The following is a 27,272-nucleotide window of genomic DNA, read 5'->3' on the forward strand; positions in this document are numbered from 1 at the left end:
AATCCTCTCGGCCGTTATTATTGGCTTTCTAGACCGGAGCCGCTATCTCACCGTCAGATAGTTCCTCAATTCTAATCACGTAGGCTGAGTGGACCTCGAACCAGTCCTCAGGTCCAGGTAAAAATCCCTGACTTGGCCGGGAATCGAACGCGGGGGTCTCCGGGTAAGAGTCAAGCACGCTACCCCTACACCACGGGGCCGGCTTCTTTTCAGTAACGTCTCCTAATATAGAGATGGGGTGTGACCCCGAAGAGGCTTAGTGCAGGTCTTTCGAGTTGACGTTTTATAGGCGACCTGCGCGTCTGTGATGATGGGGCCAGGAATCGAACCCCGGACCCCTTGAACTAAAGGCCAGAACACTAACCGTTTAGCCATGGAGCCGGGAAAAATTAATTCACGTCCTCGTCTCGAGGTGTTGGAGCTCTTTTCAGGCAAACCCCCAATGGAGGTGATCTGCACGCACCACATGAACCACATACCAGTCCTCCACCATTTTTAAATTTCTGGCAGTGCCGAGAATCGAACCCTGGCCCCCAAGGACGGCAGCTAATAGCACTAAACGTTACGGTATAGAGACGGACGTCATAATGTAAAAAAAGAGAAAGAGAAGCAGATTGTCTCATTCGAAAATTCAGTTGACTAATCATTATAGGCTTCAGGAAAAAGGAGGGTAGAAAGTGAATAGGCTATCTAAAGTAATTGTAGTAAATAAACATCTCGGGAATCATATAATATCCGTGTTATTTTAAGGTGGTAAATCGTAGAACAAATTATGGCCTGTTCCCAATTCAGCCATGGCAGTCACTAACACAAAAGATAATGGCTATGCTATTTATTGAAGTGCTATTTCGTTTACAGTTTTCAGTGCTATTAATACGATTTGCATGGAGTATTTTATATTGTAGCCAATTTGTATATCAGATTATTTCAGACTTCCTGTTACTTTTGGAAAATAATTTTATTTTATATGCCAACTTCGATCTTAATTTCGCGTTGCAGTCTACTGTGGTCTTCCGGCGTAGACTAATCTTGGGAGCCTTCTCCTGGCGAAAGGTCTCATGCTGGCGGACGCTTCATCCCAGGCAGCTTCCCACCCGGGTTTACCAGGCATGTGCACTACTGCCCGTCGAGCAGGTCCCACATCCTCCTCAGCATTGTAAGTAACGATGACCACACTTCCCTTTTCGCCAGGAACCACTTTTGATCCCTTGATAGAAAATCCGGAGTTTGTTTCTATACCTTGGACATCACCAACTTCTCCGTCATCAGTTTCGTACCTGAAACACAAGGACCAATCAGATCTTACGTCCTAATTCTAGTGCTATAAATCCAATATTATTATGATATATTTAAAATTGTACTACTAAGCAAAGTAAGCAAGTAATGTTTGTTTCAAGGCCCACTAATTATTTTTATTGTTTGGGAGACGCCGAGGTGCCGGAATTTCCCCCCTCAGGAGTTCCGTAAGGTGCCGGTCAATATACCGACACGAGGCTGACGTATTTTAATTCCTTCAAATACCACCGGACTGAGCCGGGATCAAAGCTCCCAACTTAAGCTCAGAAGGTCAGCGCTGTACCGCATGAGCTATCCATGTCGGCAAAGTGAGCAAGCACGTAAGTTTGTAGTTTTATGTAGTTGATGATATCGGAAACATAGATACGAAATATCCAGTTTCATATGAAATCCGAACTACGTTTCATTTCAATCTTGTACTTTCATTGGCTAAGATTCGAACAGCGGCCGCCTTGATGGGGCACCAATTATTGTATCACTCAAATATCCCAGTCGGAGGAAATGTTGTAGATTTCTAGTGTTTGTTTTGTGAGCAGAAGCACAGGTTACTACTGTGTTAATTATCCGAGTTAGCTAATAACATTATTTTAAGTACGTAATGCACAGGTTGCCGGCTTTGGAATATATTCATGTATTCCTACTCCTTTTGAGGTAATTAGTCGTCCCAGGAAGGTAAAATCAACCACAAAAGTTGCCGTTATTCTTCGCTTTTTATTGTATCTCAACCCCAAAACCTACGTGAGCCTCGTAGTTGATTGTAGCTACCTGGGAAGGTAATTTACCTTAGTTCGACTTGGGGTACATTACTTGCCGTGATAAATGATACTGCAATGCACTCGACATGTCGATAACTTGTGCATAAGGTACCTAAATAAAGACACGGTTTAACCTATACAAAGAATGTAACAGTAGTTATACCAACCGTAGAAGTTTCAACTGTATGTTAAGAAACACAGGCCGTTAATAGTCAACATTCAAAAGGCTTTTTAGGTAGTTGAGTTTGTTAACGCACTTGACTACTGTGCTCAAGGTTACGGGTTTGAACCTCAACTCGGTTGGTTTTTGTAATAGAGTAAAGTCGTGTTCTCATCCCGAGATGGTGCAGCTGCTTTCAGGCACACCGCCAATGGAAGAGAGCTGCATGTACTATTTCAACTACATACCTGCCCTCCTGCCATTCTTAAATATCTGGCAGTACGGAAATTGAACCCGGGCCCCCAAGGATGGCATTAATAATAACACTAAACATCAAGCTACTGAGGCCGATGGTATTTGTGATAAAAATATTATTATTATTATTATTATTATTATTATTATTATTATTATTATTATTATTATTATTATTTTCACTAACAAATCTATATACTGTATATAGAATCTCTATTATGTCTGTCATTCGCAGTGATATTGAGAAATCGAGAATGTTTCAAGAGCTGAAATTGGTACCAGTTAAAGTCTGGTGTGTCTTCTTTAGAAGAAGAATACAATGAACCTTGTAACCTTTTAATGACTACCAAATAAATAATAATAATAAAATAAAATAATGAATAAAAATATATAAATAAAATTACTCAAAAACTTAATAAAATTAATAAACATAATGAACCGAAATGTCCGTAGTATGGGCGCCAGAGTTCACCAGAATGGATCCCTCGAATTTCGATAGAGCATGATAAACTTTATATCCCAGGGCGTTTACATAATGCTGCGTACTGGTACATCTGCTGCAGGCCTTACCTAACCTCCTGAAAACGACTAAATAGGTAGGAACTGCACCTACGTTCATCAATAACTCCACTGATTCTAAAATAGCTAACTGTATTCTTAACCAAATCCGTGCATGAGCACCTCATCAACACACAAAATTATACATATAATACACACACAAAATATTGCTGGAAGACTCCATATTTACGAAAATAACAATGAAAACAGTGGGAAAACGAAAGTGAGAACTAAACTACAATTTGTAGATAGTCCGATGAACAATGTACATGTATGAAGATAAATACCCTTCACTGTCTCTATATCAGTTCGACTTACCGATTCTCATAATCGGCAGTTATCACATCACACCGATACTGTACCTTGTAATACTGTGTTCACATATTTTAACACTTGTTGTAAAGATATATACACACGTCTGTCGATCCTCAACATAAATTATGGAAAGTCTGAGATAGCTTTCACCAGCATATGCCAGACCTCCACAAGTACTACAATATTTAATGCATACGCCCTCCACAATTTGATGATTATCCACTTTCCACGAACATAACAAGACTACGTTCCATGAACGTTTGAAGTCCAGTCCATTGCAGCCGTATGACTCGAATACCGTATATCAGCACCACTTCCTTCCCGTACAGTGTGTCAGTTGTCGTTCCTTCATACAGTGTTACCGCTTGTAGTTGTAGTAGTTGTCTTCCTTCTCGTTCCTTTACAATCCCCCTTGTTGCCGCCGTATGATCAACCTTTATAGACATCAACATCCCGCTCCTCTCAGATGATACGTCTGGATTGGTGCTTGCCCGCCAATCATGAGTGATCTCTAGTCAAGACTAAGCCCTGAACTTCTCCTATCTCCCAAGAGATAAACAAACCCTGGGGTTTATTACATGAGTCAACGAACGTCCCTAATACAACAACAAGCTCATCTCATCAGGCTGGGATATATACATGACTCATGAAATTTCCCGACACAAGTACATCACAACAAACACTGGGGTAGCCACATGACTCATCCAAATTACCACAGTTATTAAAGCAATGTTTTCCCATTCCTGCAAAACAAATTACTCATACCTACATATGTGGATATCTTCCAGCTTACAAATATAAATGGCAAAATACACAAATGGAATACTGATAATAATAATGATAATAATAATAATAATAATAATAAATCGAATACTGACAATAATATCTCTAACTTCTACATATAATTCGGGGGTGTGATATATGTACTATCACATAACGCCCCCTTGGTGAATCGATGATATCACATATTATGATTCACCATAAAACAGAACTTCATACATAACCTTATAATGACATAACTGAACACTTAATTTACTGTAATAATGATGTATACATTGCGTCTACTGCATTGTATTTGCACACGCAAAATACAATTTGTCCAAACTATAATGATAATAATATGGCTATATACACACAACTCCGATTGTTTCATATACATCCAAGGTGCAGATCCTATCTCTTATATCTGCGAAGGCTATAGATATTAAATGTCCCAAGGACCTTATTTTCAGCGGTTAGGAGCCTATAAGCACACTTGCCTATTCTACTGTCCACAGTATACGGACCCTAATATTAATGAAAAAACTATACATAAACTTAACATCAGCATCGATAAGCGAGGAATGTGTACCGTAATAAAATCCGAACACATCTCTAATACAATCTATCTCACACACAAACATTCATCCCATTCGGTCACACAAGAATTATACAAACTTTCATTCGGAACATTCATAACCAAGAAATCCCTATTTCTGAAATACGCGGGAATCTCACAATGTTTACTTTTCCACAAACTCATAATTAATGCAAGCAAACAAATCACATACTTTTTCATACATTCCACATCGATATTACTCAGCACGTCGTTCACATCATTCACACAACTCTCAGTCTTAAATGAAACATTACACACCCGCTTGAATAGACTTTCTTTCATCTCACGCACACTTCCATTCTCACTCACGTTCACTCCATTACTGAAATTCTTACCATAATTCACTATAATGTTGCTATAATTACCACTTAATGACCCGGCAATCAAGTCATCTTCACCACCTTCCATATCAGCTCCTACTTGCACCACTTTCATGTCAACAACACTGCTACTTTCGACTCTCTTATCAGAAGTTTCATTAATCTCAAAGTCACCATTTTCACACATAATGGACCTAACTTTACTCTCCTCACGTACACTTAAATTAACAAAAACATCCTCATGATGTATACTCCGTGAACACTCTTCACTCACAAAACAACCTTTATCGACTTCACGAAAAACTTCACTTTCAATTTCAGAAACTTCTGTAGGATTATCGATCGCAACACCGCTATTACCATCACCACTAGCACAAAGTAAGACATCCGACACATCATTCTTACTTTCATCACGCCCCCTATACTCAAAATCTCCCTGAACACAAAACACATGGTCATTCAATAATTCCTCTTTCACGTCTAAATCATAACTTACCTGTTTCATCACGTGAATAGGAATTTCGGTATCGGACTGCCTATCTGACCCAACTAAGAAGTCCGATTCCGGTTTAAATTACTTGACGTGGACTGTTCACTATTATCATGTCTCGGCACTTGATCTGGAGGTCTTTGATCCGTACGCCCCCTACTTTCTGATTCTCCTTGATTAGGACTTCTGCCATAATATTCCTGGTGATTACCTCCTTGATTAGAGTGTCTGTTTCCCCTTCCGGAATTACCACCCTGATTCCCTTGCCTAGAATGACTGAAATTCTGATTATTCCTAATGTAACCATAATGTTGAATTGTCCAGTAAAATTGATAATAAGAGTGGAATTACGATCATGACTTTTGTATTTTTTTAAAGAAAACTACGTTTCTGTCAACGAAGTTATTGTCTCATTCGCCATGATGAAGTAAGTGCACAGCTATGTCCATCGGAATGAGTTCGAACTACGTACATCCTGACTTCTGTTGCCTTCCAACTGGTACTACTGTAGACATGGGTTACAAGAACAGTGCAATGTTGACCATCACACTGTTTAATGAAAACTGCTATATTTCATTATAAAATCATTTTTCCATTCTTGGGTAGGATAAGAAATTATCTCCATCGATAAGCACGAAAGTAAACAGCCTGTTTGTGGCCATGGTCGTTAAGACATGAATTCTATATGGTCTGACAATGTGGTTCGCTGGTTCAATTCCAATTGGTTGGAAACAATTTTGCCATTAGAATGTTAACCAGCAGGGTAAGGGAAGGTCGTGCTACACAATTTCTAATCACAATATTGCAAGACTAAAGCTTGGATTAAATTCCAAGCCTCTCCACAATGCTCATATGGAGTCAGAGCATATGACGCTGTTGATGGTGATTCATCCTTCGGATGGCGACGTGAAGTATTCCGCAGACCCCTTGGTGCTATTCGACAGGGGTAGGCTATGTGCCTGCACCGGGCTTCACCCTCTTCTTTCCCACTATCTACATCACATCATTAATTCCATTTCATCTCATTAACTCCTCTGATGAGGTTGTCGTCAGGAAGGGCACCCGGTCGTGAAAGCTCGCTATGAAGATTCATCTCACTTCATACCCGGCCCCGAAGAGAAACGGAACAAGGGTTAGACGTACAAGCACGAGATAAAACGCCTTCCACTGAGTTTGAGGAATGGCATCTTAACAAATATTATTTTCTTTTTTGCTAGTGGCTTTACGTCGCACCGACACAGATATGTCTTATGGGGACGATGAGATAGGAAAGGCCTCGGAGTTGGAAGTAAGCGGCTGTGGCCTTAATTAAGGTACAGCCCCAGCATTTCCCTGGTGTGAAAATGGGAAACCATCTTCAGGGCTGCCGACAATGGAATTCGAACCCAGTATCTCCCGGATGCAAGCTCACAGCCGCGCGCTCCTAACCGCACGGCCAACTCGCCCGGTAACAAATATCTACCTTCGATGCTTCGTTGTACTGGTAGATGTTTCTATGGTAGAGAGATGATTCGTCTGAGATGAAACTTCGTATTCTTGGTTATTTTTCTCGACAAATTACCTGTCATTCAACGACGTGAGGTTGTCATTTTGACGTTTGGAGAAAGATAAATATTGAGTAATGTTAAGACACAGGAAAGTTGATTGAAACTTAGATTTCGTGCGCTTCGATATGTGACAAGTCTTACAGTGGACTTAGATTCTGACAATTGATTGAAACTTAGATTTTGTGCGCGTACAGAAACTTCGATATGTGACAAGTCTTTATAATTGTGGAACTTAGTTTCTTACCACTTACAATTGTAGAACTTAGTGTTGTGAATTCAAAGTGACACACTACTACATTATTTATTATTAACTGAGGAATTTCTTAAAACTCAGTCAGCTTATTTTCTTTCATTTATTAAGTAGAAGTGATCATGAAAGTGTTTAAATTTTTTCACTACCATAAATGCAAGTGATCACCTTCACACAATTTATACTCGTGTGTTTCGGCACAAGTGATTGACTCTGGGTAGAAGTGAACGATACTCATTCCAAAATGAATTGAATTTACAGTCGTGTATAATAATTCCTAACTTTACTATTCATTCAAATTTTAGGTTGAAAGGAACGATACTTAATTCAAACAGTTGAATTTTGAACTGTGCAAAATAATTGTCAACGTTATTATTTCCTCAAAGTGTTTAATAATTTGTTAGTTCGTTACTGACAGCAGTGTCCGTTGGATAAACTCTTGAGCAGTAGTGTCAAGTGCGACCATATTTCAGTGTATGTTCATGAACTGTGATCTATTTTCTTTCCTTAATTTAATGCTATCCGCATCTTCATCTTTAAATAACATTTAAATTCTATCTACAGGTGATTAGTGAAGATCGACTTCATATTACGTCAATATTAGATCAAATGTTGGTGTCAAATAAGTATGGACATTCGTGTGAGTAATGAAGCCAGTGATTACCCCGCAAGATCGTCGGAGACCGTCTAGAACTTCAGAGTTACGAGTTCGATTCCATGTCGGACCAATCTGGTGTTACAGCTCTATTCCATGGTGACGAACGAGGCCTGCAGAACGATTTCCAGTCCAGTTCAGCAGGGTGACCTTGGAGTATGGGTTACCTGATAGACAATATTGAAGACGACACAACTACAGTGATAATATTTCACGTTAAATTCATAAAATATAAAATAACATAATATAACTTAAAACGTTTAACATTTATGTCCCATTAGTGATTACTTTTACGTAATTTAGTACCGGTGGGATTCTTTTTAGTGCTGACACGAGGCTGGCGTGTTTTAACACCTTCAAATATTGCAGAGAAGATCAGGATCCAACCCAACAAATTGTGCGTAGAGAGCAGCGATTTACCGTCTGAGTAACTCAGACCTGGTATTTGAGAGGCTTTTGATTGAAATTTATCGTAGACCATTAAGTCATTCATGAAAATTGTCTTAGGTTCAACTATTACTCCAGTAAGTGGTATTACCTCATTCATTTCACAATTTTCTAAGACGTCCTCTGTAATTTAAATGGAGAATGTAGGCCCTATTGAGCATTTAATTGTTAACAGTCCATAACAAGCTGTTGTAGGTGTTGTTTCCTAACTACAGAAGCCAATGACGTAGAACTTTTCTCAAAAATTACTTGATTACATACGTCGAGAATCCCTATCAAACGTCAGTAAACCGGGCGAGTTGGCCGTGCGTGTAGAGGCGCGCGGCTGTGAGCTTGCATCCGGGAGATAGTAGGTTCGAATCCCACTATCGGCAGCCCTGAAGATGGTTTTCCGTGGTTTCCCATTTTCACACCAGGCAAATGCTGGGGCTGTACCTTAATTAAGGCCACGGCCGCTTCCTTCCAACTCCTAGGTCTTTCCTATCCCATCGTCGCCATAAGACCTATCTGTGTCGGTGCGACGTAAAGCCCCTAGCAAAAAAAAAAAGAAAACGTCAGTAAGACATAAAATATTTCGCACTTCTTTCAATATTTCTTTGACAAAAGAGTAGCGTTACAAAAATGTTGCAAAGTTTGGGCTGGGAAGACTTGGGAGAAAGGAGATGAGCTGCTCAACTAAGTGGTATGTTCCGAGCTGTTAGTGGAGAGATGGCGTGCAATGACATTAGTAGACGAATAAATTTGAGTTGAGTCTTTAAAAGCAGGAAATATCACAATATGAAGATAAAGTCGGAGTTCGAGAGGACAAATTGGGGCAGATATTCGTTTATAGGAAGCGGAGTTAGGGATTGGAATAACTTACCAAGGGAGATGTTCGATAAATTTCCAATTTCTTTGCAGTCATTTAAGAAAAGGCTAGGAAAATTACAGATAGAGAATTTGCCACCTGGGCGACTGCCCTAAATGCAGATCAGTAGTGACTGATTGACATCAATACAGGAGTAAGACAAAGGTGTTATTTTATCGTTATTCCTGTTTCTTCTTCCTGGAGGCTTGTCCAGATGCCCATTCCTTCCACTACACACATATTGGTTCGCTTTTCAGTCCAAGGCAAGCCGAGAATGCGGCAGTTTCTTCCTTTCCGTCTGTTTGATTATTTTAAGTAAACAGCAATGAATAAAAATATTTATAGTATTCCACAATGAATAGCTCGCGTAAAGTAGTTCACTGCTTGGTGAAACAAAGACGTGCTTGAGGAAACGACCAACAGTTTAGATACTGAGGCCAGTAAAGATAGCCTACTTCGAAGTAATGAAACATGATGGTGCTTGTTGTTTAAAGGGGCCTAACATCTAAGGTCATCGGTCCAGTAATGAAACGATAAAATTCACATTGATTTTTCACGGTCAGCATATCAGGACCAATAACAGTACGTAGCCACAGTATTCAACAGTTTGTTTATCTTGGCACTATTTGTAATGTCAGAGGCGCAGACATAGGCCCCAACTGTCGAATTCGATTTATGTCAGCTTTATTTCAGATCATGCACAGCATTTGGTCATCCACCTTACCAATTTCAAATATTCAACTTTGAAACATGGAAATTCGCAGCTTAATATTAAACGGCTAAATTCTTCGGTGCTTCAAACTGTCCTAGATCTCGAATGAGCAAATATTACGAAGATTGCACTCAAAACGACAGTCGATATCTATAACTATGCATCAGATGAAACATTCTGGCAACATACTCTGCACTGTGGTGGACACCCCTGGAGCGAAATGAAAGCAAAGTCGACCACAAAAATCTTGGCGTCAAATACTCAAGGGAAGATCTCAGAACAGTTGCCTCGGGATGTTGCTGACGAGGTTGCAAACCGACAGCGTTTGAGAGTTCTTGCCGTTCGATGCGCTTTACACGAGACCAGATGATGATGATCAAAATTCCGTTAGGGACTGACTGGAAATAGCAATGCAGTTCTCAGTTCTCATTAGCAGGTATTGCTATTTGCTTTACGACGCACCGATACAGATAGGTCTTATGGCGACGATAAGAGAGGAAAGGCCTAGGAGTGGGAAGGAAGCGACCGTGGCCTTAATTAAGGTACAGCCCCAGCATTTGCCTGGTGTGAAAATGGGAAACCACGGAAAACCATCTTCAGGGCTACCGACAGTGGGGTTCGAAACCACTATCTCCCGGTTGCAAGCTTACAGCTGTGCGACCCTAACCGCACGGCCAACTCGCCCGGTCAGCAGGTATTGCAAGTTGCTTTACGTCGCACCGACAAAAGATAGGTCTTACGGCGACGATGGACAGGAAAGGGCTAGGAGTGGAAAGGAAGCGTCCGTGGCCTTAATTAAGGTACAGTCCCAGCATTTGCCTGGTGTGAAAATGGGGAACCATCTTCAGGGCTGGTGACAGTGGAGTTCGAACCCACTATCTCCCGAATACAGCACGTATTGAATATTATTAGTAGGGTTTTTTTCAATGGGCTGTACAGTACATTTGAAATGTATTGACTTTAAGATTTAAAAATATTTTAAACTTCAAAACTTTTTTTTTTTTTTGGGTACAGATATAGCCTACCTCATACAAAAGAGACAAGGCAAGATTCCTTTCCACATACATTTATATTTATCTAGATTTTGACAAAGACATTGAGACTAATTTGCCATTTAGTGTAAAATTATTACTGGAATATTTCTTTTTCTTTTTCTTCTTCTTCTTCTTCTTCTTCTTCTTATTATTATTATTATTATTATTATTATTATTATTATTATTATTATTATAAGTAGTAGTAGTAGTAGTAGTATTTAGTTTCCGTTTCGGCCATCTAAATACCATGTTTGACAATTTTTGCAGTATGATTAACCTTCTCTGCCTTCACTCTCTGCCTGTATCTTTATCTTTTCATTCTTTCCCTTATTTCCTTCTTCTGCTCTGGTGCATATGACCTCCCTTTTCTCAGTAGCGTTTTCCCAGTGTCCTAGAAACCGCGTAACTTCTTGAGAAATTGTCTAAATTGATTTCTGTCCACGATATAATCTTCCGGAACCCCATCTTCGTCAAGTCCAACCTCACTTCTAGAAACCATTTCAGCTCTGTCTTCCTCTTCCTGAAGAATTCTGCTCTTGTCCATCTTCAACAAATGTGCACAGAACTGTACCCTTCTCTTCCTCATCAATTCAAGCGCTCCTTGTGTTCTATGATACAGTTTTTTGTTAGATTTAAGTCTCCATTCCCCCTTTATTACATTTGGACCCAGAATATTTCTTAGCATTTCTCATTCTTTCTCCAGGATGTCTTCAAGTCCACCTGTTCCAATCATGTCCAATGTTTTCGCTGCATACAGGCACTCAAATTTAACAACGGTGTCTAGATGCCACAATTTAGCCCCATAAGGTAAAGGTGCTCGTTGTCATATGAAATGCAATTTCCATTTTTTTCTCGCCCGCTCCTTAGTGGCATTCTTTTCCGACCCATTCTCTTGCAATGTTTCTTCCAAATACTTAAAGATTTTAACGCTCCTTAGTTTTTGTCTCCTTACTTCAACAACTGAGGGGCTTCTTTAATGTTGATCATGAACGCAGTCTTCCTAGAAATAACTGAAGCCCAGTCTTCTTTGGTATCATTTGGAGTTATTCAATCATTTTCTTAACTGTTGCTATATCATTGGATAGCATCACTAAATCATACCAAACAATCTATATTTATACTCTCCCAATCTTGAAAGTCTCTTTGTTAGGAATTCCCTTCTTCCATTCCCTCCTTAATGACATTAGTTCTGATTTCGAATGGCCCAGAGATTTCCCCCCTGATATTTATTTTATTATTATTTCTCTCATTCTTCTTCCCCAGTTGCCGCCTCGGCACTTACATTTTTGAATCATAATATACAGTAGATGGGCTAGATTGAACAGTTTGAACAGTTGTGAGCTGTGATCCCCCTGTGGGTGGGGATGGTAGAATAACACCCACGGCATCCCCTGCCTGTCTTAAGGGGCTGCTGAAAGGGGCCCAGGGGCCCTTAACTTGGAAGCGTGGGTTGGTGACCACGGGGCTCTATTCTGAGTCCTACCATTTCTTCACTTACTTGTGCCAGGCTCTTCACTTTCATCTATCTTATCCGACCTCGCTTGGTCAACTCTTGTTCTTTTGCGACCCCGATGGTATTAGAGCACTCTAGGTCTAGGGTATCTTTCATTTTCATGCCCTTCATGGCCCTTGCCTTCCTTTGGCCGATAGCTTCATTTTTCGAATTGCCAGGTCCCTTCCAGTTTTTCCTCTCTGATTAGTATTATATATGTAGAGGATGGTTACCTAGTTGTACTTCCTCTTAAAACAATAATCACCATCACCACCCACTGTAAGCAGTGAAGCCGGTTTAAGGAAGAAGCATACTGTTACGTGTTCATACGACTGCCAGCCCTTTGGAAGCTCCTTCGGTATTTCCTGGAATGGGTGAGTGAGTCGTCAGGCCGGGGACAACCCCCTTCCTCCCAGCCAGCATGAGGGCATGTGTCGGCCTTTTATACTATGCCTTTCGCCTGCTGTTTGCGTGGATTTTCTGGAAGATGAAACTCGATCGTTCTCATTTCGACCACTCCTGAAGATACCAGAACTTCACCAGCAACCATTGGCGTACGCAGAGGAGGGATTGGGGGTATAATCTCCCCCCCCCCCCAAAAAAAAAAAATTGAAGTTTAGAACTTGTGATTATCCGGCTCCTCGGCGTCTCCGAAAACCGTAAAAGAAGTCAGTAGGGCGTAAAAGCAATAACATTATTATTATTTAGACCTGCTGTGAAGATTGGAGATGTCGTAAATAGCCACTTACTAGTGAACTGTTGTCATTCATTTTCAAGTATAATAAAATTGCTTGTGTGTGTTTGTATTAATTGGGTCATCCTAAATTACATTATTCGTAACAATACGTTCTGAAGTTTAATAATAATAACAATAATGGTTTTACGCCCCACTAACTATTTTTATGGTTTTCGGAAATGCCAAGATGCCTGAATTTAGTCCCGAAGAAGTTCTTTTACGTGCCAGTAAATGTTCCGACACGAGGCTGACTCATTTGAACACTTCAAATACCACCCGACTAAGCCAGGATCGAAACTGCCAAGCTGAGGTCAGAAGGCCAGCGCCTCAACCACCTGAGCCACTCAGCCCGGCTCTGAAGTTTAACATCTATGACTACTGTAGTACGTCTTCATTGTCCATGGCCCCACATTTACAATATGGTTGAGTGTGCCACTGTAACTTGATGACTGTCTTGAATGTGGTATGCCCCTCAAGCATTGAAATTCAAATGCCCGTGACTGTAGGACAGTATTTTCACTTGAATAATAAAGGGCATTAGGCCTTCAGCTGCCGCCTCTAATCTAACTGGCTGAGTAGCGATCTTAATTAGGCGCTCACCTTTTATGCTTAACATTAAGGGATCGAATTCCCGTGTACTCGGTTGATAAGCCGTTGGCCGTTGATTTCGTTTTTATATGATGGGATGATCCAAACATAGGAGACATTTTGCTAATGGGTTTATGTCGCACCAATTCACACTTTGAGTTCAGGATTTCTATTAGGAATGTGCGGGTTTTACGGGGTTATACGATGACACGGACCACTGTCTGTTTTCCATAGATCTCCCGTCACTTCATTTAGCTACCTGGGTCTGAATCAAACTCGTCCTCTTTGTCCACTTCATCTGACACTGACAGGCAGGGGATTCCAAAGTCTGGAACTTGTTAAAACAAAAGAGAGTAGTGCTTTAAAACCTATGTAATTCCGTGCTTTTCCATTTTCACATCGCGCAAATGCTGGGGCTGTACCTTCCCACTATTAGCCCTTTTCCCTATCCCATCGTCACCATAAGACCTATCTGTGTCGGAGCGACGTAAAGCAAATTAAAAAAAAAAAAACTGTGTCAATAGATTTACTGGCACGTTCAGTAACCTTTCTTAAGACAAAGTTATAGCAAGGCGTTTTTTAAAAGACGTAAATCATGGCAAAAGAGACAACCCAACATGAGCCAGAATAGTTACTGCTGCAACAGAAATACGCGAGATAGGCTGAGGATCCCTGTGGGACGTCTGCCTTTCCCCGCTACATCCCGAGGTCAAATCGCGGCGACGTAAAAATGCGTACTTAGCATAATAGAGAATATATCCACGATCTCTCGTTTCTCCTGTCAACGCTGCCATGTTTTATATGTGACATCGACGGAGCCCACTTAGCCCCCCACTAATTTGAGATTTTAAGGCCGGATGCTCTTCATGTCACCACACACTCGTCCTACTGAAACCAAACCAAACCAAACCCCATGGCACTACAGCCCTTGAAGGGCCTTGGCCTACCAAGCGACCGCTGCTCAGCCCGAAGGCCTGCAGATTACGAGGTGTCGTGTGGTCAGCACGACGAATCCTCTCGGCCGTTATTCTTGGCTTTCGTGACCGGGGCCGCTATCTCACCGTCAGATAGCTCCTCAATTCTAATCACGTAGGCTGAGTGGACCTCGAACTAGCCCTCATGTCCAGGTAAAATTCCCTGACCTGGCCGGGAATCGAACCCGGGGCCTCCGGGTAAGAGGCAGGCACTCTACCCCTACATCACGGGGCCGGCGTTCTACTGAAACTCCCCCCCCCCCACGAAATCAACAAGGACTGTCGCGTTTGGACCCGAGTACATAGACAACTGCGCCGTTGTTTTCCAGTAACTTTGCATAACCATTATATCAAAACATGCACCAAGATGGCGGTGGTTCAAATCTCTGTCAAAGTACCACATAATAAATTATGAAATGACACAGAATGAAAGAACTGTAATAGAAGAAACCAGATATAAACTAACAATATTTACAAGTTAACGAATAGGTCTAACGTAACTTACTTGTAATCAAAGGACCCATCAGGATTGATTTTCTTTTCCTGGTGAATAATACTTCCATTCGATTCGTCCACCTGCTTCCGAGCTGTTGATTGCGGGGCCGCACAAGCTACGGCGAAAACTGCACCAATGACAATCTAAAGTACAAAACAGTATAAAAAGAGAAATCATTGAAAATCTAATAATTCCTGGACAAGATATATTTAAATCTACTAAGCCTTATTGTAACCTTGCGTCAGGTTAAGTGTTTGAAAACATCATACGTTGCGTTAAAAAGATGTAACGAAATAACTATTTTTCGAAATAACCCAGGTCAGTATCCCTGACGTACGATCTGACCTACGTCTACCTGCTCTACATCCCTCAACAACGGAAACGTGAGAAAGCTGCAGAGAGTACAGCGCCGCGCGGAAATACTAACTGACCGCTATTCCTCCTCCCGTCTAGCAACATTCTTTCCCATTGGGACAACAGCTCCCTCCAATCCAACAAGGTTCCTTCCCACTAAGACAATAGTCATTCTTCCTCACATCCATGAAGGTTCCTTTCCATTGCGACATTAGTTCCACTGCGGAATAGTCCACCACTCCTCCTCGCATGCAATAAAGCTCCTTCCCACTGAGACATTAACTCCCTCTGCGGAACAGACCGTCTTTCCTCCTCCCATCCAAAAAGGACCCTGTTCATTGAAACCTTAGCGCCCTCTGCAGAAAAGAACACCCTTCCTCTTCCCATCCCAACAACGTTCGCTCACATTAAGAAATTAACTCCCTCTGCGGAACAGGCAGCTACTCCTTCCATCCAACAATGTTCCCTTCCATTGAGATATTAACTCCCTGTGCGGAACAGGCAGCTACTCCTTCCATCCAACAATGTTCCCTTCCATTGAGATATTAACTCCCTGTGCGGAACAGGCAGCTACTCCTTCCATCCAACAATGTTCCCTTCCATTGAGATATTAACTCCCTGTGCGGAACAGGCAGCTACTCCTTCCATCCAACAATGTTCCCTTCCATTGAGATATTAACTCCCTGTGCGGAACAGGCAACTACTCCTTCCATTCAACAAGATTCCCTCCCATTGAGACATTAACTCCCTCTGCGGAACAGAGAGCCATTTCTCTTCACAACCAACAAGGTTACCTGCCATTGAGACATTGTCCCGCAGGAGTTCTTTTACGTGTCAGTAAATGTACCGACACGAGGCTGACGTATTTGAGCACGTTCAAATACCACCGGACTGAGCCAGGATCGAACCTCCTATGATGGAGTCAGAAGGCCAGCGCCTCAATTGTCTGAACCACTCATCCCGGCATCCCTCCTACATCTACTCTAATCTGTTTTACATATCTATTCCTTAGCCTACCCCTACCATTCTTACCGCCAACACCTCGCTAAAAACCAACTGAATAAGTCATGGGTGTCTTTAAATGTGTCCTAATATTTTCTCTCTTTTTCTAGTCAAATTTCGCCAAATCACTTTGCCCTCATCAATTCGATTTAGTATTTCCTCATTCGTGATTTTGATCTAACGACGTCACTTTCAGCATTCCTCTATAACACCACATTCCAAAACCCTCTATTCTGAGCTAGATATAGTCCATGTTTCACTCCCATACGGTACCACGCTCCAGAGGAAAGTCTTCAAAAAGTCTTTATAATTCCTATATCGGTGTTTGAAATGAGCAAATTTATTTCCTTAAGCAAGGCCTTCCTTGCTTGCACTAGTCTGCATTTTATGTCCTCCGTACTCTTTAATCGTTAGTTATTCCAAGTAACAATATTCAGCTACTTCCCTTAAGACATAATTTTATAATCTAATATTTTCTATAACACCTGACTTCGTTCGATTGCACTTCATTACTTTTGTTTTGGATGCATTTATTCTCATCCTGTCATCCTTCTCCAAGACTGTGTCGATAGCATTCAGCAAATTCTCCAGAACTTCTGCAATTTCAGATAAAATAACAATATCACTGGGAAGTCTCAGAATTTTTATTTCCTCTCCTTGGAGTTTCATTCCCTTTCCAAATCCCTCTTTCAGTACCGTTACCAATTTGTAACATTGTGGTGGGGAGGACGTTACAACTTGTTCTATATAAACACAACAGAATTATTTTTGTACAGATCCTTCTTTCTCGGTATCTGATCCCGATCACCTTCATAATATCAAGTAGCTTGGTCTAATCAACATTATCGAATGTCTTTTATAGATCTACTAATACCATGTCCAGCTCCACCGGGGTGAAGCTCTTTTCAGGAGACGCGGCGGCGGCCGTGGCCGCACGAACCGCGACGCTCCCACCCTTCGAACGCAATGTCGCGTTCAGTTTTAGCAACCGACCCTCAGCCAGGCGTGGTCCGGGAACGGAATCCATGGACCGCAATGTGCGTTCGAAATGTCGATGTTCATGTATCCTGCAGTTCACATGTCGACGCGCAATTTGCTGCGTTCTTCATCGACCCACGAGCCGAGTGATCCACCGTTCAGGTTTTTTTTTTTTTTTTTTTTTTTTTTTCATTTTTCGATCGTTCTCTCCACGGTGAGTGGAGGAGAAGCAATTATTTTCATGGGTTTCTCGTCACAGAGCTAAGAAGTATTTCGAGCATGGGCGTTGCGTTAATTTAAAACCTTCCCGCCGGGCCGAAGCCGCGACGGGTACCCTCCACTGAGCGAGGAGGTAGGTACCCAATGCCGAACGTCTGCGTCGTGGGAGACGCGGACCGCGACACTCCCCCTGTCGGCGACGGCCGGGGCCGCCGCTTACAGCGTACGAACAGGACTCGCCTGAGCTCGCAACAGCGGGCTCGGCAGGAGTCTCGCTCCTCGAGGGAGCCTCGCCGGAGGAGAGGACCGCGCGGGGCCGTCCGACTCCTCCTTCTCGAAATGTTTTTTGATAAAACAATTTCGGTAATGATCCTTCCGCAGGTTCACCTACGGAAACCTTGTTACGACTTTTACATGGGATTGTCCTTTTTTAATTCGATTTTCTAAGATCAGACGTAAAGTCAGGTTTGCTTCCCGTGTTCCTACATTTCTTTTGAAGCCGATTACTTGATTTTATTTTTGCGGGTGGTAAATTATTGATGTTATTTATTGTGAACTAACTTATCTTATGCATTGTGTTTTAATACATTAAGTGTGTATGTTTGCTGATAACCGAAAGAGTTGGCCGTGGAGTTAGGGTCGCGCAGCTGTAGTTTTAATTCGGAAGATAGTGGGTTCGAACGCCACTGTCCGCAGCTCTGAAGATGGTTTTCAGTGGTTTCTCATTTTCACACCACGAAAATGCTGGGGCTGTACCTTAATTAAGGCCACGGCCGTATCTTTCCAACTCATAGGCCTTTCCTATCCCATCGTCGCCATAAGACCTATCTGTATTGGTGCGACGTAAATCAGATTATTTCCTGATATGGATCGGGCTTGAGGAGAGATGAAATAAATGACATGTTTTACGGCCGAATGCCCTTCCTGACGCCAATCTCAATAGAAGAGCTAATGAAGATGTAGCTTATGAATAGAAAGTGTCACGGCATTTCACTGGAAGTTACGATGAGAAACTAAAAAAACCATTCTCAGGACAGCCAACGGTGAAGTTTGAACCCACTCTTTTCCCGAATAAAGAGCTATGCTCTATATCCGTAGCGCGTTACGCGGTGTTTTTAATGCATTTGGTAATTTAAAACAAATTTTTTAACCATGTAACTTCTGCCTAAATTGCCTTAAACTATCGCAATGGTATCGTTATGTTGGGCGTAAAATTCTCTATTCAATATACACATATTATGGGTCGGAATTTACATTCAGGAGTCGATACGAAGCAAATTAGGAAATGTTCACATATTCGATCCCACATAACTTTGTAGCTACGAGTTTTAGGGCAACTGTTGTGCTACCATCATCTCGGGCTTAGAGCTTTCTGATGGTACACCACATGAGGGTACGGAATTGATGTTTAGACAGGCAAATGGCTGATTTTTCAAACTTTTTGTGCAAATTTTGAATGTCACAGTCACGTATTTAGCTTGTGGTTATTTCTTAATGGATACAGTATTTTTGCACAGACCAGAGGAAAATGTAGCTTCCACTGTAGTCGCAGTCTATTTTATGGCTGTGACGGTATGGAAGCTGCTGAGGTATGGGTGGTGTTGAGTGACGACATTTGGAGCACATCTAGTGCATAATGACGTTATGAAATGAAGATGACATTATAGGGCGGGTCATGTAGCATTAGCAATCTGTAGCCCATTGAGGATCCAACCAGCCTACGGGCTGAACAGTAATATGCAGACAGTCAATTATTCACGAACTGTACCTGTATTTGCTATAATGGCACTCCTATTTGTCAACCTGTCTAATTGTGAATAACATATATATGTAAATGTTTCACGAAAAGGCATAGAATCATGAATATGTTTTGGGCTTAGAAGACGAGAGAGCGAGTATAGGTTCTTTGGTTGTTCCCCTCTTAGTAGCCTTTTACGACACGCAGGGAGTACAGATAATTAATCCTTTCACTCCACACATATGGGAGATAGTTCCGATAAATCGAAAGAAATACGTAGCATCATGTTCTACGTCCAACAAAATGGCCACTGAGTTGTGGCTATAAATATTCGTGAGATACGTATTATGAGAAAAATTCTGCTGCCTTCGGTGACGTTACCGTGTGTGAGGGGCTTTGCTGTGACCTGGCCAAAACGCCAATCAAAGACAGTGGAAACTCGTTTAAAACACGGCACACGATAATAACGTGTGGAAGAAGATGACGAAGACTTAGTATAGACAAATGACGAACACTGGTTGCCTGGTTGCAACTGTGTCGATTTTTCAAAGACCCATATTATACTACATAGATTGGCGAAAGACTGCCATCTTTGAAGAAAGTTGAATGCTTCTCCGCCATGTTCTCTGGTGCCAGAAAGGAATAAATACTCACTTATAAAATGATATATTTCTTCTTGCATTCCCTCTATTCCTGCAATTAATTGCAGTACACGAGTTAGGTATCTTCCCTTGTTGTCAACTAACAGCTGACGAGTGCTCCAGGAAATATGGCGGATGTGTTGCAACTTTCCTCAGCTAGGAGCGCTGTATGAGCCCCTTCCAGCCAGTCTATGTAGTGTAATATAGGTCGTTGCGATTTTCTCTCTACGCTAAATTGGTGACGTTAATTCCAGATATACCGCAGAGTCGAAAACATATCCATGTTAAAATGAGTCCAGGATCGTTTAAATCGATGGACGATTTCACTAGCTATGGTGCTCCGAAGTGTACTGAGTGCGCGTGATCGAGCTTTGAAAGCCCAAGGCCCTTGCGGGAAGAGATTACATCGTCACACTAAATTTGTGGCATTTAGCTGAGGCCTTGAATCGCCTAACAATATCAGAATATTGAATGCATCACTTATGCCCGGTCTCTTCAACTCTGTGTTAAATTTCATTTAACAATTGTTATTAATTGAATGGGTGCTCGCAAAAACGGGCTAACCAACAAATTTGGAAAAAATTAGTTATGTGCTGCTATCAGTTGCGGAAGGTTCAAAGTATCTTCTGTTAGGTGGGCTAACATGAGGCAGTCCTGTACGATGAGATACAATGCTTTGAATTTTATGCCATTTTATTTAGGCCAAGTTTGTTATTGCAAAATCGGGCTAACAGACTTTTACGGAGGAGGTCGTAAAGATGGCGTTGCTGTATATGTAGGTTAGCAAACCTTATCCCCATGTATACTAGAGGGTGTGGGTGTTTTTTGTGTTTTTGTGCCAGATGAATGGAAGGATTTAGTAAAAAGAGCTAGAGTAAGAAAGCCATTCCAAGTAGTAAAAATGGAAGTGATAAGTCTGTGAGCACTCAACCTTTGCTAGAAAAATTAACCAAGAGAATGGTATCTGTAAATAAGCAAAGAGCACTAATTAGTAAAGTTTCAGGCATACTATTTATGAAAGATGTACCATTTAAGTATTTTTTAAATATTTATATGGTATTGTTGAGGAATATGATTGTGTTGACCTTCACAAAAGGAACAGTAATGGTGGTCGGCCATCACTTGCTAGTGTTCAGTTGTCACCAAAGTACAGTGTTACAAGGCCAATAAAGCCAGCAAAGCTTAAGGACTTGCTTGAGCTACTTGAATATATCCCTGCAAGATATCACCAGTATTACAGAGAACTGACAGCTGGCAATGATCAAGAGGTGACTGAGGAATCATTTTCCAATGCATTAGAATATGACCCATATGAGGGAAAGTTATGTCATATTTCAAAATAAGTCTGAAGCATCTTTACGTCTAAAAAAACCCACGGACCTTACGCCCTTGGAAGGGCTCTGGCCTGCCCAGCTACCGCTACTCAGCCCGAAGGCCTGCAGATTATGAGGGGTCGTGTGGTCAGCACGACGCATCCTCTCGGCCGTTATTCTGGGTTTTGGAGACAGGGGCCGCCATCTTACCGTCAAATAGCTCCTCAAATCTAATCACGTAGGCTGAGAGGACCTCAAATCAGCCCTCGGGTGGAGAGAAAAGTCCCTGACCTGGCCGGAAATCGAACCCGGGGCCTCCGGGCGAGAGGCAGGCACGCTACCCCTACACCATGGGGGCCGGCATCTGTATGTCTAGTATAAAACATCTTTTTTGTATTGTATGGTCATAAAATAAAGTTTGGTTACGAATCTAAGGTAAACTATTAACTATAGCTAGGTCAACGCAGAAGTCAATTTTCTTTCATTTTTTATATTCCTATTGTTCCAAGCACTTTTCATTTTTAATATAGTTCCAATATATGGTATTGATAATTTAAACGTACTACATCGAGATAAAATAATGAAACAAATATTATTTGTATTCTATAATTTTTGTTTTTTAACATTTGCAAAAGTTGATTTATCTCTGTTCTGACAAAATGTTTGTTACGAAACAATTGTTAAAGACAAATTAATACATTTCCATAAGATCTGAACGCGTTTGGCAGTGACCGTCTGCAATGCGGATCAGGTTGACAAGTCTTCACTCTCCGTAAGAATCGCATCGAGCCGTGGTATCCGCTTTGAGACAAATGTTAAATGATCCAGTGAGGTCGACGCTGAAAAGAACATCTATGAACCGTGCTCCCCATACTTCAGCAAATACTACAACATCCGTCGAGACAGATGGTCTGAAATAGGCTTGTTATTCGGTTCCAGAGACAGTGTAAACAAGTACACATGGAGTATCATGTAGGAGTTAGTTGGAATTCATCACCCTACGTTAGAGAGCATGATAGTAAATATCAAAAAAGACGCAGTCAGCATCGTAAATTACCAACTCGACTCGAATTCGCATAAGTTACGGCATTTTACAAATTCTGATTTGTGCTTTTCACAATATTGTTGTAGGTCATTTTATTCTATACAGTAATAAGTACCGTTCTAATAATTTGTTTTCCATTTCGAAATAAGAATCCCCGTAGTCACTCATAATTTGTGAACTTATGTCATCCTGGAATATATAACCAAGCAAAGTCATTACGTGAAATCAAAGAGAAATACAATACAAGGCCCTTGGAGGGGTGGAAGGTATATGCTTGAACTATCCGCAACCTCGGCATTTGGTGGGATAGAGTGGTTAGCACTACGCCCGGTCGCCTTTGGCCCCGGTAATTAACCTGGTACTCATTTTTGGTATAGGCTGAGTGAACCTCAGCTTCGTGTGCACGTCCGGAAGTGGAGATCTCGTTTCTCGAATTTTTCGAATTTCTGACTGGGAACCGAACCCGAGTACGCCTTTACCGCATTTGCCAGCCAGTCCCCATATACATACGCAATGATCATGGAAGACAAGATAAAAAGGAAACGTCGGCGTGGGTGGACAAGACATGGGACCTCCAACAGAGGTTCGACATCCACGATACGGTAACTCTGATAGGGAAAAAATAAATTAGGTAAACTTACCCCACGGTGGTCCCCAACCTCCTACGAGGAGACGTCATTAGAAGTAGAAGAGAAAAAAATATTGCCAGTTGTTTAAATGCTGTTTTTACTCATTTAAAAATTAAAACTAATGTTGTAATACATTGTTCAAATTATTGATTTAATGCTGTATAAAATCAGAAAAGGCATACGATAATGTTGATTGAACCAAGCTATTTCACATTCTGAAGGGGATCGGAATCAGATTACGAGAAAGAAGCATTATCTACAATATGTACAAAAATCAGTGTGCAGTGATAAGAATCGATGGTTATGGAAAAGAAATAGGAATCCAGAAAGGAGTGAGGAAAGGCTGTTGTTTGTCCTCCCTCGTGGTTTAGTGTTTATGCAGAATAGGAGGTAAAGAAAATCAAAGAGAAATTTGAAAAATGAATCCCAGTCCAAGGGGAGGAAATCAAAACTCTGAGATGTTCCAATGATATTGTTATTTTATCTGAGACTGCAGAAGAGCCGGATAAATTGTTGAATGATATGGAGTCTTGGAAAAGGAGTACAAGATAAAAATAAATAAATCCAAAACAAAGGTAATGGACTGCAGTCGAATGAAGTTAAGTGGTTCAAACAATATTAGATTAGAAAAATGAAGTCTTAAACGAAGTAGATGAATATTGTTACTTGGGTGATAGAATAACTAATGGTAGCAGAAGTAAGGAGGACATAAAATGCAGACTAGCACATGCAAGGAAAGCCTTTCTCAAGAAAAGACACTTGCTCACTTCGAACACTGGTATAGTAATTAGAAATATGTTTGTTTAGACTTTCGTCTGGAGCGTGGCATTGTATGGAAGTGAAACATGGACGATAACTTGCTCAGAAAGAATGATACATTTTTGAAATGTGGTGTTACAGAAGATTGCTGAAGGTGAGATGGGTAGATCGAATCACGAATGAAGAGATACTGAATCGACTTGATGAGAGAAGAACGATTTCGCGAAATTTGACCAAAAGAAGAGACAGAATGATAGTACAAATCTTAAGACACCCAGAACTTGCTTTTAGGGAAGTGTAGGTGGTAAGAACGACAGGGGTAGACCAAGGTATAGATATTAGAAACATATTAGAGTAGATGTAGGATGTAGTAGTTACGTAGAAATGAAAAGGTTAGCATAAGATAGCGCGGCATGGAGAGCTGCATCAAACCTGTCTATAGATTGATCCAAACAACAAAAACAACAACCTTATTAATCAATTAATGTAAATCAATAAACAGTAGATAGAGTTGATCCATAACAAATACGAGGTGAGGAGTCGTATAGACAACCTCAAATAATTTCTGAAGAAACAGCTAAAGAGAAGATCCAAACAGATAATTTCCTACAATAAGGAAAATATAAGAAGTGTCTAGAAAACAGTACGTATTATGCGGCCACAGTGGCCTGGAATCAGGCGCAACCAAGAATCGAAATGGTTAGGATATGTAAACCGTACAATCTTTCTCAAGAAAAGACACTTGCTCACTTCGAACACTGGTATAGTAATTAGAAATATGTTTGTTTAGACTTTCGTCTGGAGCGTAGCATTGTATGGAAGTGAAACATGGACGATAACTTTAGACGAAAATTATCTCAAGTCCAATTTTTATTCCCCGTCTCTCCTAAAATATTTATATCAAACAAAATTAAACGCCAATTCATCTACGTATATGGCATATACAGCATGGATAATATTAACCTGATAAGCTTCCGAAATCCATCAAAAGTAGTTGGTGCGACGTAAAAACAATAACATTATTGATAGGCTAATCATTATCCTAGACCATAGAATGTTTTCATTCTCCTGAAGAACTGACTATTTCTAAAATGATTTCAAGTCATCTTATTGTATGCAATTTCAACTATCCAGAAAAAAGAAGTAGGATACAGGCTTATCATCTTTCCTCTTGCATCTGTATAGAGCAGGAAATAAAGTAAATAGAGAAATTCCGAAAAGCAACTAACATTCGAGATAATTTTTTTTTTAAAGGTGTCAAAATTTGCTGTGGGAAAATCAAAGTATCATAAAATATATCTTTCGGTCATGACCTTCCATCAGCGGTTGCTAATTTCAGATGACAGCCTGCCGTAAGACATAGCCTGCACGGTTATTAGGAAACATGTTTGGCCATCCGTCACTACTTTAAATCACAGCCTGCTCCGGCTCCACGGCTAAATGGTTCGCGCGCTAACCTTTGTCCCAGGGTGTCCCGAGTTCGATCCCTGGCCGTGTCGGGTATCTTAACATTAATTGGTTAATTCGTTTGGCTCGGGGCTGGGTTTCATGATATCTCCAGCATTAGAAATCAGCTTATGTAGGGCCCCATTCTCACAGACATGTAGGTCGCCTAATAGGCTTCTCCAGAAGCCATATGCCATTATTATTATTATTATTATTATTATTATTATTATTATTATTATTATTATTATTATTATTATTATTATTATTATTATCACAGCCTGCAAGTCACGAATTCAACCCAGGGCGCAATGAAACGAAGGCCATTACGCCGATCGTACAGTATATGCCAGCATTAAATATTTCTGAAGATATGTGAAGAACATGATGATTAGTAAATAAGAATCATGGACAATAACTCAAGCAGAAGAAAGAAAGAAAGAAAGAATGGAAGAAAGAAAGACAAATAAAACTGTTCAAATGTGCGGAGCGTTAAATGTATGGAATATGGGTAGATATTATGCTAATGGTTTAACGTCGCAGTAACATATTGATGGTCTTCTATTTGCCTGGTGTGAAAATGGAAAACCACGGAAAGCCATCTTCACGGCTGCCGACGGTGGATTCGAACCTACCATCTTCCAAATGCAAGCTCACAGCTTCGCGACTCTAACCGCGCGGCCAACTCGCATGGTAGGTGAATAGATGGGGTCACAAATGGACATATTATTATTATTATTATCATTATTATTATTATTATTATTATCATCATTATTATTATAATTTCTGTGGATTTGTGCTAGAACGTCTGTCTCTGGATCCCAAGATCTTGGATTCAAACCCAGTAAGGTAGTCGGATTACTGAAGGGCGTTACTCCATGTTGTACGATGTCAGCACGTAGAAGATTTTTAGAGACACTTTTGGTTTCTTCCAGACAAAATAAATTCAAATTGAGCCTAAGATCACCCAACAGTTATTTGTTTCTCTGGCATCTCGTAAAGTGAAATGGAAAGTCGAAAGTGACACGCAAGCAGGCTAAACTGCAACAAATATTATCTTGCATCCGTTACCTGAGGCTATACGATTATTATTATTATTATTATTATTATTATTATTATTATTATTATTATTATTATTATTATTATTATTATTGCACATATTGAGACACCTAAGACTTCGTCAATTAGCTCTGAAGCGAACTGTAGAGGATAAGAATGGTACAAGGCGGTGAATACATCAATGTGACAATATTAGAGTCGTTGTGCGATGCAATTGTATGGAAAACTACATAAAACCAGGTTATGGACACACACACACACATACACATTGCTGAGCAAGCCTGGAAAAAATGTTTTACAACATTTTTTGTTAACGCTACTCACCAGAATATTCATTTTACCCAGAGAATCACCGCACACCTTATGAGTGGCATCTCATCACCCACGTCTGTTTTATACGTCCTAAATTGTACTACGTTAGTCACATCGATCGACCTTGAAACTGTTGGAGCACCAATGCAAACTGCTAATCTGAATTAATTACCTGAGGAATTCTTAGAGGATTATCTCCCGTTCACGATACCTTGCTGCTGTAGTGTTTAGTGTCACTAAGATGTGATGGACCACGTGGATTCGACTTCGAATTCCGGCTCTACTAGCTCTGCTGTATGTCCAACCGGGCGAGTTGGCCGTGCGGTTAGGAGCGCGCAGCTTGAGCTTGCATCCGGGAGATAGTGGGTTCGAACCCCACTGTCGACAGCCCTGAAAATGGTTTTCCGTGGTTTCCCATTTTCACACCAGGCAAATGCTGGGGCTGTACCTTAATTAAGGCCACGGCTGCTTCCTTCCC

The 27,272-nt window shown here is 40.9% G+C and overlaps 1 protein-coding gene and 1 non-coding gene across 2 annotated transcripts; both read right to left on the minus strand.

Annotated features, from left to right (window-relative positions):
• Window positions 1–817: 817 nt before the first annotated feature.
• LOC136868097 (larval cuticle protein 65Ag1) lies at window positions 818–26,938 on the minus strand. The gene is made up of 3 exons (XM_067144752.2): window positions 26,807–26,938; window positions 15,312–15,445; window positions 818–1,277 (listed from the first exon to the last, which is right to left on the minus strand). The coding sequence occupies exons 1-3, from the start codon at window positions 26,816–26,818 to the stop codon at window positions 1,001–1,003; spliced, it is 423 nt and encodes a 140-aa protein (XP_067000853.2). The 5' UTR covers window positions 26,819–26,938; the 3' UTR covers window positions 818–1,000.
• LOC137497103 (5.8S ribosomal RNA) lies at window positions 17,648–17,802 on the minus strand. The gene has a single exon (XR_011017639.1). It is a non-coding gene; the product is annotated as a 5.8S ribosomal RNA (ribosomal RNA).
• Window positions 26,939–27,272: the final 334 nt, after the last annotated feature.

The sequence above is a fragment of the Anabrus simplex genome, chromosome 1, assembly GCF_040414725.1.
Source record: "Anabrus simplex isolate iqAnaSimp1 chromosome 1, ASM4041472v1, whole genome shotgun sequence".
Lineage (NCBI taxonomy): Eukaryota > Metazoa > Arthropoda > Insecta > Orthoptera > Tettigoniidae > Anabrus > Anabrus simplex.

Bases quoted from the DNA above. Each gene is read 5' to 3' on its own strand.
- LOC136868097 (XM_067144752.2), bottom strand. The intron at 1,278-15,311 runs GTAAGTTACGTT...CTTGTGTTTCAG, and splicing joins GATGGGTCCTTTGATTACAA to GTACGAAACTGATGACGGAG.